The sequence below is a fragment of the Frankliniella occidentalis genome, unplaced genomic scaffold (genome assembly GCF_000697945.3).
Source record: "Frankliniella occidentalis isolate FOCC.00 unplaced genomic scaffold, Focc_3.1 Scaffold20, whole genome shotgun sequence".
Taxonomy (NCBI): domain Eukaryota; kingdom Metazoa; phylum Arthropoda; class Insecta; order Thysanoptera; family Thripidae; genus Frankliniella; species Frankliniella occidentalis.
Window position 1 is genome coordinate 561,079 of NW_026267150.1, and position 12,398 is coordinate 573,476.

At 43.5% G+C, this 12,398-nt stretch overlaps 4 protein-coding genes across 4 annotated transcripts; 3 read left to right on the forward strand and 1 right to left on the reverse strand.

Moving 5' to 3' along the window:
- The first annotated feature begins 26 nt into the window (after positions 1-26).
- LOC113208704 (tubulointerstitial nephritis antigen-like) lies at positions 27-2,347 on the forward strand. The gene is made up of 4 exons (XM_052264560.1): positions 27-584; positions 660-868; positions 963-1,102; positions 1,191-2,347. The coding sequence occupies exons 1-4, from the start codon at positions 40-42 to the stop codon at positions 1,341-1,343; spliced, it is 1,047 nt and encodes a 348-aa protein (XP_052120520.1). The 5' UTR covers positions 27-39; the 3' UTR covers positions 1,344-2,347.
- On the reverse strand, positions 2,243-6,068 carry LOC113208703 (probable ATP-dependent RNA helicase DDX27). Its single transcript, XM_026425830.2, has 13 exons — positions 5,888-6,068; positions 5,434-5,619; positions 5,208-5,340; positions 4,943-5,130; positions 4,684-4,865; positions 4,342-4,593; positions 4,067-4,264; positions 3,837-3,981; positions 3,612-3,746; positions 3,346-3,523; positions 3,075-3,269; positions 2,612-2,960; positions 2,243-2,529 (listed from the first exon to the last, which is right to left on the reverse strand). The coding sequence occupies exons 1-13, from the start codon at positions 5,975-5,977 to the stop codon at positions 2,382-2,384; spliced, it is 2,379 nt and encodes a 792-aa protein (XP_026281615.1). The 5' UTR covers positions 5,978-6,068; the 3' UTR covers positions 2,243-2,381.
- Positions 6,069-6,104: 36 nt separating this feature from the next.
- LOC113208705 (uncharacterized) lies at positions 6,105-8,439 on the forward strand. Its single transcript, XM_026425836.2, has 6 exons — positions 6,105-6,689; positions 6,781-6,975; positions 7,079-7,222; positions 7,306-7,508; positions 7,698-8,088; positions 8,174-8,439. Exons 1-6 carry the CDS (start codon positions 6,384-6,386, stop codon positions 8,303-8,305), a joined length of 1,371 nt encoding a protein of 456 aa, XP_026281621.1. The 5' UTR covers positions 6,105-6,383; the 3' UTR covers positions 8,306-8,439.
- Positions 8,440-8,586: 147 nt separating this feature from the next.
- On the forward strand, positions 8,587-11,282 carry LOC113208701 (zinc finger protein 235). The gene is made up of 3 exons (XM_026425829.2): positions 8,587-9,396; positions 9,587-9,727; positions 9,831-11,282. Exons 1-3 carry the CDS (start codon positions 9,256-9,258, stop codon positions 11,097-11,099), a joined length of 1,551 nt encoding a protein of 516 aa, XP_026281614.2. The 5' UTR covers positions 8,587-9,255; the 3' UTR covers positions 11,100-11,282.
- The last annotated feature ends 1,116 nt before the right edge of the window (positions 11,283-12,398 follow it).

A 12,398-nucleotide genomic window follows, 5' to 3' on the forward strand; every position in this document is an offset into this window, starting at 1 on the left:
CACCCTCCCCTATCTCCTGCCCGCAGCCAGTGCATCCAGATGAAGGGCCGCGCCGAGATGCTGTGCTCGCGAGAGCGCTGCCTCATCGAGGCGGACATGCTCGAGGTGGCCAACAAGGAGGCGGGCTCGAAGCCCGCGGGGTCGCCGACGGCCGATTCACCCGGACACGGCGGGGGACATCGCGGACGCCCCGCCCGGTGGACGGCCGCCAACTACACCGAGTTCTGGGGGCGCAGCCTGGAGGACGGCGTGAGCCTGCGCCTGGGGACGCTCAACCCGTCCGACGTGGTGCTGCACATGAACCCCCTGCGGCACACGCTCGACCCGCCCAACCTGCCTGCCTCCTTCGACGCGCGCACCGTGTGGCCCGGCGCGCTGTCGCCCGTGCAGGACCAGGGCTGGTGCGGCGCGTCCTGGGCGCTGTCCACGGCCGCCGTGGCCTCGGACCGCTACGCCATCATGTCGCTGGGCCGCGAGACGCCGCGCCTCGCGGCGCAGCACCTCCTCGACTGCAACAACCGCAAGCAGCACGGCTGCAACGGCGGCCACCTCGACCGCGCCTGGTACTTCACCAGGAAGTTCGGGTAAGTCCGCACTCCTACGATCGGCCGCCCCGCATCGTCACCACCATAACGCCGGCCTTCCGGACCTGCTTCCAGGCTGGTGCCCGAGTCGTGCTACCCATGGACGGGCCGCGAGGACAAGTGCCACGTCCCCAAGAAGGCCACGCTGGACACGGCGCGCTGCCCGCTGCGGTCCGCCACCTCGCGCAAGGCCAAGACCGAGCTGTACCGCATGGGGCCCGCCTACAGGCTGGCCGGCGAGGCGGACATCATGAGGGAGATCATCCGCTCGGGCCCCGTGCAAGGTGAGTGCCGCCAGAGGCAGTGCCGCGCCGCGCGCCTTCGAACACATGCACATGCACTGATCAGATCACTCATGGTGAAACGAAAACCTTTCAGCGACGATGCGAGTCTACCAGGACTTGTTCTCGTACCAGTCGGGCGTCTACGAGCACATGCCGATGGCGGAGACGGCGCGCACCGGCTTCCACTCCGTGCGGATCGTCGGCTGGGGCGAGGAGGCGGGCGTCAAGTACTGGGTAAGTCTAGGGTGCGGGCCGCAGACCGCGAGGCGCAACCCCAGCGAAAGTGACCCCTTTCCTCAACCCCGTCGTATTGTTTCTGCAGATCGCAGCCAACTCGTGGGGCGAGTGGTGGGGCGAACGCGGCTTCTTCCGCATCCGGCGCGGCGTCAACGAGTGCGAAATCGAGAACCTGGTCCTGGCCGCCTGGGCGCACACGCACGTGCGCCGGGACCTGGACAACACCATCACGATGTGAGCACGGCGTCAACGAGGGCCACGTCGAGAACCTGGTCCTGGCCGCCTAGGCGCACACGCCCGTGCGCCGGGACCTGGACAACACCATCACGATGTGAGCCCGGGACGACTCGACTCGTTGACAAGTGACAGTGACGGTGCCGCCGACCCGTGTAGGGAAGTCCGGTCCGAACCGGACGGATATTGCCTCGAGGGTAAACTCCTGGCCACGAAGATGCGGCCTGTTGGTTTCGGAATCACGAAAAGACTTTGACTGCCGCTCGGCTAGGGTGTTCGGACGGCCCGCGTTCTAAGCTACCTATCGAAAAGAGAATGAGGATCGGCCAGCGAGGGCTCGACAGCTATAGCACGGCTGGGCTCATAACACAGTTTTGAAGTTGGTCAGTAATTTTTCTTCCATAAATGTGGCCAAACTTGAAGACTTATTAAATTTTGACAATTTCCTCTAATGGACTAACAAAAGGATTAGTTGTCAACCACTGCCAGCCAGGGCCTTCGCATAATATTGTGTTCTCACTTTTTTAAAATAATAGAGTCAGCGTTACCGTACTGTTAATGTGATGCTAGCTTTAAGTGTGTTCTGTGATCTGTTTTTTATTTGTTTTCTCCCCTAAACAATAGATTAAGTTTCTTCAGTTTACGATTTTTGACTTTCAATTGCCAAGAATGTTATCTTCATCTACTTATGAACTAATTAATCCGTACTGCAAAACACATTTCTCTTCTTACTGCTCCTTTCTCACAATGCTGGTCATTTTCAATCAAGAGCAGTTCTGACAGAAAGCAGCTTCTAATATAGTGATTATGTATTATAATAATAAAATAAGGTGGCATTAACTGACTGAAGCAAAGTGTATCAATTACTTCTCCCTCAGTAAGGAAAATTTAAAATAAATTAGATAAATTGTTTGGTAATTTAATCTTGATAAGCTGTGCATGAAACAATACCACAGAGGAATAGACATTCACAAGAAATTGGGAAATAAAGGCAAACAGTTAATCCAATCAGGCTTTAAATTCATTGCTATTTAGTATAAAATTATCTCCTTTTCTTTGACCCAACATTTTTCCCGCCCTTTTCATTTTTTTTGAGTTTTGACATCTTTTTATTAAATGTTTTTGTATTCTTATTGACACCAGAGCTCTTCCTCTTTTGAATTTCGTCCATTTTCTTCTTAGTATTTGCTCTAAGAATAGAAAAAGAGATCATCATTAGATTCTTATAACAATATAATACACACATGGTGGATAAGTAGGAATTATACTTACTCATATCTTATCCTTTTCACTCCCTTTATGCTGGTGTCAGTGAGGTCAGTGCTAAATGATGACATTTTTCTTTTACGAGATGCTGCATTTTCTGATTGGGTAGATGCTTTGTCATAAACTGTACTCATCTTCTTCTGCTTGGTCTTGCGTTTTGCTAATCTTGCTTGAAGAAGAGCCGCCTTATCCAATTCTTTAGCAGCCCGTCCCTCAGGAGTATCATCATTCATGACATTTTTCTTCTTGCTCTTCTTTTTATCCTTAGTCTTCTCATCCTTTGGATTTTTTTTCTCTCCTTTAGAGGGTTTGGCTTTTTTCTCTTTGCTTGGCTTTTCAGTAAGTCTCAAACGATCTGCATAAATGAACAAAAGTACATTTGAAATAAAGAAAAAAAAAAAAAGTAGCCAAGGAATTCATAATTTTGATAAGCTCATGCAGGTAAGTACTAGTCATTGATTTTAAATACCTTTCTCTTCTTCTCTCTCTTTTCTTGATTGGAACCAATCCCTCTTCTCTGATTTCTCCCCCTTCAACATTTTTTCTGCACGGTTAGCTTGATTCTCTAATTTATTCAGCTGGCGCTCTTGAAATTCTTCTTCCATAATATTTTTAATATCCTCTTTAAGAACCTCACATTTCTCTCGATATTTAGAAATAATCTCTGCATACAGTAAAGACTTAATTAAGTTTCAAAAACAAAAAAAGGATGAAAACAATAATTTTGTACTGAAGTATACCTGGAGGGATAATTCTACTTTTGACAGGATTTGTGGCATTCTTAATAACCTCTCTAACTACTCTACGTTCTCTTTCTCCTGCTAAAGAAACAGATATACCACTTCTACCAGCTCGAGCAGTACGTCCAACTCTGTGAATGTAATGCTCTAATGCTGCTGGCATGGTAAAATTAATGACCTGTAAGATTCAAAATAAATTTGAGAAAATCTTTTAGGTAGAGTAGATAGTAATACTAGTAGTACAAATATAGAACAAAGATACATACAGATTTAACACCTCGGATGTCTAAACCACGGGCTGCAACATCAGTGGCGACTAGAACATCAAGCTGTTCATCTTTAAATTTACGTAAGGCTTCCAAACGCTGTGGTTGTGTTAAATCTCCATGGAGTTCACCAACCTGGTGAGAAATAATGAGAAAAAATGTATCACTGCCGTATCTTACCTCTCAGAAAATTATTTAGTCAAGATATTAAGTAAAGTTTGGCACCTTAATTCCTAGCAATCCAAGTAGAAGTCGAACTCGGTGAGCTTGTCTTTTAGTGGTAACAAAGACCATTGTGTGATCTCTAAAGGTTCGGCAAACCAAGGCAGCTAAAATGGCTTCCCTATCTCCTTCATTTTCACGTCTAATTCTGAGATGAATAACAAAAATAATAATGACAAATATTATTTTCTGTCAAATACAACTAACAAATCTTAAGACCAGTAGACACATACCTGATGAATTCCTGTCTCAAATTAAATGCTACTTGAGAATTGTTGTCCACAAATATTCTAACTGGCTTAGAAAGTGAGACAGAAGCCAAATCTTCAACTTGGTCTGTCATGGTTGCAGAAAACAGCATTGTTTGACGAGTGCGAGCTGTTTGTTTAACAATCTCTTTCATTTGCTCAGAAAAGTTTTCATCCAACATTCTTTTCAGAAAAGTTATAGATTAGTTTTGAATAAGAAGCAAGACAATTTCTTGACAGAAAAAAAGCTATGGGTTTACCTGTCAGCTTCATCTAGAATGAGGACCTCAATGGAATCCAGAGAAAATGAAGGGGTGTTTCTGATATGATCAATAAGTCTTCCTGGTGTAGCAATTACAATGTCAGGATTCTTGCGGAGCACAGTTTCTTGAGTCTTAACATCTAGACCTCCTACCGACAATCCAACTTCAATAGAAGTGAACTGGGCCAATTGTTTGGTGACTTGATAGACCTGCACACCCAATTCACGGGTAGGAACCAACACTAAAACTCTGCAGAAGTTAAAAAGTTTCATTAAGGAAGCTTGAAAATAGAACAAAATGGAATGGATCACAATAAATAAATGAATAAATTTTACAAACCTTGTAGTGGTTGCTCCCTGATTGGGCCTGTAAAGCAATCGTTCTAGAACTGGAAGCATATATGCTGCTGTTTTACCTGTACCTGTTGCAGCACAGCCACAAATATCACGGCCCTGTAGAGCCATAGGAATAGTTGCAGCTTGAATAGGTGTAGGGTGGACAAAATTCATAGCAGCAATTGCCTGGTAAAGGAAAAAATAATTATTAGAAATTGCAAACATTGTCAAGCAATAGAAAAAAACACTTTCAATGTACATACTTTTAATAACGGCCTAGAAAGATTCATTTGATTGAAGGTTGTACTTTCATCAAAAGGTGGAGCATCTTCAAAAAAGTCATCCTCTGGATCAGGCTCTTCAGCCTCGACCTTGAGCACACCAGTACCTTTCCCTTGACGTCGCAAAACCTCAGCCCTCTTGACACTGCGGTCTTTGACCTTTATGTCATCTAGAGTTCATGAATAATAAAATAATTTAATCTATCACTCTTTTGACCTACAAGGTAAAATGTAAATATGATACTACCTTTTTGTAATTCATCATCAGAAAGAACAATATCACTGTTATCATCTGATGCTGCATCATCATTCTCACTATCATCTTCATCTGAGTCTTGTGAGGTACCATTTTGTTTCTTCTTTTGGTCCTTCAACTCTTTCTGAATTACAAGGGAAAAACAAATTGAGGGGAATTACAAGGAGTACCTTACAAGTGAAAAACCTTATGCAACTGTCAAGTCCTCAGTACATACATTTTTTTTAAGGCGATCTTTTCTGGCAGCATCAATCTTGTCATCCACCTTATTTTTGGCCTTGCGGTTAATGTACTTCGTGAGATCATCCCAGGCATTCGCATTGTACTCCTTGACACTTGACACAAATTGGAAGTCAGTGCTAAAATCAGCTTTCCTCTTTACTTTCTGCTTGGTGGGCTGAAACTGAAATAAAATAAATGTGAGTGTGCAATCCTTGGACAGGTTAAGTAAAACCTGATAAGCATTTCTGAGCGAAAGAACACTAAAACGTCAAAAAGTTCTGCATAGATGAGCCATTTAACTAGTGTGACGTATGCCAGTAACCACATTATAGCACTTATTTCACAAATAACGAATACATTTACTAATGATCCCGTTGCAACTGGAATCACACGTGTAGACGAGCACAATCACAACAACACATCAACTATTTTGTTGTGTAAGTACTTACACTTTCCTCGTCATCAGATGGTTCTGAAAGATCAGTGACCTCTTCGTCATCTTCAATAGTTTTGATTAAATCGTATTTTGGACGAGCCATTGAGGAAACTAATGTTGAAAATTTAACCTAAGAGCGTGTCTCTTTTTCAAAACACTGTCTGGTTGTCCAACAGTACCTCCCCTCTGTCATCTGCTCCTGCCCAGTTCCTGCCTGCAGCTTTACGGAAGTGTTATTTGCAGGAAGATCGTGTTTGTAGTCACGTAGCAGACAACAGTTATGGAAAGAAAAGTCAACAATAACACAAATGATGCCCAGCTGTCATCTTTGTAGTGTTTTTTTGATCTTCTCGTATTGATATCGTCGAAATTCCAAGTACTTATTCTGCTGCCATTCACCACCTTAAAATGGCTTTTGCTTACATTTACATAGGCTAGGGTAGGGACGAACGAACAAGTTGCATGCGATCTTATGTGATCCATTTGCCAACAAAGTCCATACTTTCACTATGGTTGAGGCCGCTCCTGCTTCTGCTGGCAATTTAGAATACGCTTCGAGAATGAATTTCATTTACCAAGAAGTTCCTCGGGGTTACCAAGGTCCAGCAAACCGTTTAAGATCCCTCCCTCATCCTCCCAAGAAAGCCTATGTACGATTTCTAAACACATCAAATGTTCCAGTAATGGTTAAATGGATAGATTTTGATGGAACTCCAAAGATCTACAGAATTATTGGTCCAAATCAATATTTTGACTGTGATACATTTGTGGACCACGCTTGGGTTTTCTCAGATTTAAGCACCGGCGACCCACTGGTAATACATTTTGATCTCTTGATAAAATTCTTTGACTTTCTTAATTTGCAAATCTTTTACCACCTAGTTTGTTCTATATTTTTTCTTGCAGTGTGTTGAAAAAAACGAAATCTTTTGGCCCAGAGCTTATATTGTCTCTGAAAATGGAGTCCTTGTGCCAAAACGTTATGTTGTGAAAATTCACAAACCCGTACTTACTCTACTGACCTTAGCTGCTCGATTAACACGAGACAAGCTGCTTGATTTAACAGAACCATTTTTCCTTGAGGTCCCTGCTCACTTACAGGTAAGAGTTGTCCTTAACTTAAGAAACAAACTAAAACCTACCATTTCTGTCCTTTATTTTTGTGCTTATACCTAAGAATTTAACATTAAATCTTTATATTCAGACTTTGCTGGTGAAGTTAAAGCTAGATGTTTGGGAAGCAGCACCTGATGGCCGGCCAAATTCTCCATCTCTTGTGCCAGATTACCCATCAGATGTCATTTTGAAGAGTGATTATGAAGACTTCCAGAGCAACATTATTTATATTGTGAGATAATGCAAAATTCTAATAAGAATGCATATATCATTTATCCTGATTTGTACTGAACTTTTTCTAATATCCTACTGCAGAGTTACAGACTTTCTATGCATGCCAAGAAACTCTTGTCTTTGGCAAGAAGTAAGACTAGTGGAGAGAGAGGCTACATTCTCACTAAAACCCTTGAGCAACTTATTAGTGCTCTTGGCTATGAGTTTGATTATTACGACCAACCAGAAAAGTATACAAGAAAAATTGCACCAATTATTTGGAAACAGATGATATTTGTGAGAGTGTAAGTGAAGTATGATGTTACCCAAGGAAAACGTGGTTCTCACTGGTGATCTCACAAGTGCAAGAATCTTGACCTCAGAAGTCACAATGAGATCATCTTGAAAAAAATGTTTTCCTTGGGTACTGGCTCAAACAATCAGATTATTTCCAGATTATAAGAAGATGTTTCTAATAACTACCTTTGTTTTAGTTATGTTGATCTTCTGCAGAAATTCTGTGCACCAGTGAACACTAGGCCAGATGAAAATACTTATTCTAATTATAATAGTTTGAGGGAGGCAACAGAAAGACGTTATGCTTGTATGGTTGAAGAGCATAAAACCACTGTTCAGCGTTACCTCTGGGAACAACTATGTCTCCTCCTTGGTAAATCAGAATTTGAAAGATCTGATAAAGTTAATGATACAGCATATCATATTCCTGAATTACTCCCATTAACTGAGAGAAAAGAATGGGAGTGGATAAGTGTGCGACAGAAACAACTTAAAAACGTATCCGTTAAAGAGGATACATATGAATACAATTTGAGCCTAGCAGAACATCTGTCAAATATGTCAACTAAACTTGAAAATATATTTCAGGTAAATTAAAACCTTCTTTTCCTTTAAAATGTTGTCTGTATAAACCTTGTACGTATCATAAAAATTATCCTCTTAAATTATTCAGGTGCTGTGCTGTTTCCATTACCATCTCACTGGTCATCACTTGACTGAAGAAAATCCTGACGAAGATGAAAATAATGTATCTGAGGCAAATAGAAGAGAACAAAAAAATGGGGATGGTGAAAGTACCGTATGAGAATAGGCTGGAATTTTAAAGAAAGGCATAGGAATCAAACACTCAATTGTATGAACTGCTTCTCTTGTTTCAACAGCTGGACCCTTTTTTTTCATTAATCAAGTTACTGCAATGAAATATCTGATTGAATCTTACATGATTGATCAATGATCCTGAACTTTCTTTGATATATTTTAATGCTCTTGAGTGAAGTTGGTGACAACTCCTCAAAACAAACTCATCAATGAATATTTTTAAAAATAAAATATATTGATGCGTTTGTAAGTTTTAACAAAAATTAGGATTTCATTTTAAATTTTCTGATTTTGTCCCACAGTTAAAATGTAGTTACCAAGTCAAACATGCTTAAATTTCCCTAACCAAATTGCATTTAAGAGGATTTTGCGAATATTTGTTGCCAAATTATTTTGTGATTAGTATGATTATGATCACTACACCAGAGTGTGATACTTTTGGAAAGATTGAATAGTTTCAGAGCATTGAGAGTTCAAAGACCTGGGTATGCTTTATTTTATTAAGGTGATCAAAATTTACAGGCTTTAAAACTCTTCATGCCTTAGAGGTCCTTCTCCCTTCTCTCACATTTTTATCATTTAGGTGAAAACGGACTCTGAATATTAGATATTGCATTCCCCTAGAGGCAATTCATGATATGAGCTCTTGCAGCTGCTGCCTCGTTTGTTGTAGTCTTTCCCGTCTACGAAAGTGCTTCGAGAATACGTGTACTTAACTGATCTTGTCTTAGCTTAAAGCAGCCGCGCGCTTTTCTGTCACACTGGAAGGGGGTGTGGTTGAGGGGGGGGGGAGGGGCGCCCCCCGTGCTGATGAGATGAACACTCAGTTTCTTTGCTGTCCTGTAAAGGCATGTCTTAGGTTGTCAGTGAGATTCGCCCTCGTGTACGGGCTGCGAAGTAGGAGAAGTATTTGGATTGGTTTGAGAGGAAGAGGATATGGGCCATTTGACGTGTGGAGTTTGTCTTTCAAATCTGGAGAAAGACGGTGGAGACGAGTTGTCGGCGTTGGAAGACCACCTGCAGCGGACGTCTTACGACGAGTTGTGGTTTAAGCTGCAATTTATCGGCTTTTTTCAGGTGTGTGTCTAGGATAGTGACTCTACTGATCCTTCAGTTATTCATTTAATTAATCTTTCTTACCGCCGAACGTTATTTCCAATATGTAAACAACGGGCTCGTATGGCTATGTTTTGGCCATTTTCGAGCTTAAAACACACACCTTTTGTGCTTCTGAAAGTTCTTACAACTTGTCTTAACAATTTCACAGCCTCAGAAAAGAGATGAACTACCAGAATACATTTGTACTGGATGTGCTTCACGAACTGAAGATGCTTATGAACTGAAACTACAGTGCCTTAAAACAAGTGCGGCATACTGCTGTGGCAGTATCACACCATTGCCCATAAAGGTAACTGATTTAAATATTTTGTTTGAAAATAACAAGTTCTTTTGTGTGAACAAAATAATTACCAATTTGATATATTTTTATCACTGGTGCCTTGCATTTGCAGGATCTTAACTCGAACAACCAATTTGGTAAAGAATTACCAGCATGCTTTGAACCCACATCAGCAAGCTCACCGAAAAATCTACCAGACCCTATTGAGACTGCCTCGAATGAAGAGTCTGGCACTTCAACTATACCCACGATTTTAGCAAGTGCTTACGACATGTTTGCATGTGTACAAAGTCTGTCAACGACCCTAAAATATAATATGTCACTCCTGTCAGATGCCATACATTACATGGAGAACACGATTTCTCTCTTGACTGTATTGTTTCCTCTGAAAGAAATAAGTGATGCCATAAAGAAGAGTGTTCAAACTATAAAAAGTGAAGCTGAGTCATGGAAGATTCGGTCATCAATGTTGCATGATGCCGCTAGTTTTGTGCGGCAGGTTTCCAGTCAAAATTTTTTGTCTGGTATAGCAAAATCTGCCAAAGAATCTCTTAAAACTAAAACTATCAAATCTCCCAAACCAACACTGACAACTACTAGCAGTAGTAGTAATGGTTCAGTTGTGGCCCCGAGCAACATTCTGCCAGATAACAAACTAATTTCACCAAATTCCTCATCAGTGCCAAATTCTGATTCAGAAGTATTGAGAAAGGAAAATGATAATAGCACTGAAACTACTCAAGGAAATGGCAATCTTTCTTGTGATGAAGTTCAGTTTGTTCGTCGAAGCTTTCGGAGTAGGTGTAGTGTGGACCATCTTGTTTATTGGCCATCTTTCAGGAAGCAGGGAACAAGCAACAGCAAGTCTGGGAGTAAATTGAAGTCCTCCAAAAAATGTATGGAATTACCTAGGACGTCAACTGAAGCATTGGATAGCTTACTGCTGAAGAGAGAGGTAGACACAGACTCCCCAAAACTTCAAAAAACTGTCAAGGATGAAAAGTGGTCAATTGTTCCAAAAAAGAAAGCATTGAATGATACTCACAATGATCCTGTTGAAGGGATTGCTTCAAAAGTGGAAGATACTAAAGGTGGACTTTCAAAATCCCAAAACTCTAGTGAGGGTTCATTAAAAATATGTGGTATATGTGACAAGGTCCTCAGCTCAAATAGAAACCTTCAGGCCCATATGAAAATGCACACAGGGTCTTCCCCATTCCCATGTAGCTATTGTAATAAAAGTTTTTCTTCTGGGTGGAATAGGGCACAGCATGAACGGGTGCATACTGGAGTTAAGCCGTATGTTTGTGACATATGCCAAGAGTCCTTTAGGTACAATGTTACTCTTCGACACCATAAAGAAAAGAGACACACTGTTTAATAGTACTCTAAGTTATTATTTCTTCGCTCAAAAAAACCTGTACAGGTTTAAAAAGTGATAATTCAAGTGCCATTTGTTTTTGTTGACTTCCTATTTCTGTTTTGTTTTTCTGTATTATTGGGGCACTTGTGGCTATTTGCATGTGTGACTGAATTATAAAAATAAAGTAACTAGAATTTTGTATTTACTATTGTTTGTACAGCCCTGTACTCATTTGTTAGTACCAGAAGTTTGTATACTCGAGGTGGCTCATAGGTGGCCTTAAGTAATTCCTCTATGAATTTCCCAAGAGAACAAAGTGTTAATTTAATTGCCACTGATGCATTCAGAAACTCAAAAATTCTTAAAATTGATTGTAGTTATTCGCTTTTCTCATTTGACGACCCATCCGGGGATCTTGGACAGACCTGGTTCTTCCTTCGCCACGGCCCTGGGGTACACCACTTCCCCGTCCACGAGTATCGCCGCGGCCAGAGCCGTGCTGCTGCGGTCCAGGATGGCGTGCTGGCAAGAGGCCTGCACCGCGAAGCCCACGTACTCGTCGGCGCGCTCGGTGCCGGTGACGCACACGTCCGCGCCAGACGGAAGATTGTCACGCACCCAAGCCGGGTCGTCGGTCGTGATCACGAACAAGGGGGTGAGCCCACGGCGCTGCAGCCGAGCCCGAAAGTGATCCATCGCCGACAGGAAGTAGTCGGCTCCGAGGGTGCTGCGCCGCGGGTGGTTCCAGGGGGCCACGTCGCGCTGCCGCACGTGCAGTGCTACGAAGGCCACTCGCTGACGGTCTTCGTCGTCGTCACCGTCCTGGAGGACGGGCAGCCGCTCCCTACAGATGTCCAGCACGGAGCGGGCCGCGAGCTGGACGTCCGGCCTCAGGGCCAGCTCCTCCCTCAGCGCCGACAGGTGAGTGGCGAGCAGTCGCGGCAGCAGCACGCCCCTGGGGGCGAGCAGGGTGAGCGTGAGGTCAGGCTGACAGCGGGCTGAGGCGACAGAGGGCTCACCGGGGGGGATCCCTCGGGAACACACCTGCGGATGACGAGCGGGGCGTCGGGGTTGAGGAACCTGGCCGGCAAGGCCTGGAGGTTGGCGAGGTCGGCGCTCCCCAGCGCGGCCGAGGTGTTCTCGAGGACGTGCGGCTCCGGCCGGCAGGTGGGGGGCAGCTGCTCCAGGGCGGACAGCGACAGGTGTCGGAACAGGTGTGACAGCTGGCGGAGGACGGCCTCCGGCACCAGGGCGGAGCGCCACCCCGCGCCGACCCCCCTGTGACGAGACGAGTAAACGTACTTGAAAGCGAGTCGC

Bases quoted from the DNA above. Each gene is read 5' to 3' on its own strand.
- LOC113208704 (XM_052264560.1), top strand. From the start codon at position 40: ATGAAGGGCCGCGCCGAGATGCTGTGCTCGCGAGAGCGCTGCCTCATC. The intron at 869-962 runs GTGAGTGCCGCC...AAAACCTTTCAG, and splicing joins CCGCTCGGGCCCCGTGCAAG to CGACGATGCGAGTCTACCAG. The intron at 1,103-1,190 runs GTAAGTCTAGGG...TTGTTTCTGCAG, and splicing joins AGGCGGGCGTCAAGTACTGG to ATCGCAGCCAACTCGTGGGG.
- LOC113208703 (XM_026425830.2), bottom strand. From the start codon at position 5,977: ATGGCTCGTCCAAAATACGATTTAATCAAAACTATTGAAGATGACGAA. The intron at 4,866-4,942 runs GTATGTACATTG...TTCCTTTACCAG, and splicing joins TTTCTAGGCCGTTATTAAAA to GCAATTGCTGCTATGAATTT. The intron at 3,747-3,836 runs GTGCCAAACTTT...ATTTCTCACCAG, and splicing joins TTGGATTGCTAGGAATTAAG to GTTGGTGAACTCCATGGAGA.
- LOC113208705 (XM_026425836.2), top strand. From the start codon at position 6,384: ATGGTTGAGGCCGCTCCTGCTTCTGCTGGCAATTTAGAATACGCTTCG. The intron at 6,690-6,780 runs GTAATACATTTT...TTTTTCTTGCAG, and splicing joins TAAGCACCGGCGACCCACTG to TGTGTTGAAAAAAACGAAAT. The intron at 6,976-7,078 runs GTAAGAGTTGTC...CTTTATATTCAG, and splicing joins AGGTCCCTGCTCACTTACAG to ACTTTGCTGGTGAAGTTAAA.
- LOC113208701 (XM_026425829.2), top strand. From the start codon at position 9,256: ATGGGCCATTTGACGTGTGGAGTTTGTCTTTCAAATCTGGAGAAAGAC. The intron at 9,397-9,586 runs GTGTGTGTCTAG...ACAATTTCACAG, and splicing joins AATTTATCGGCTTTTTTCAG to CCTCAGAAAAGAGATGAACT. The intron at 9,728-9,830 runs GTAACTGATTTA...TTGCATTTGCAG, and splicing joins TCACACCATTGCCCATAAAG to GATCTTAACTCGAACAACCA.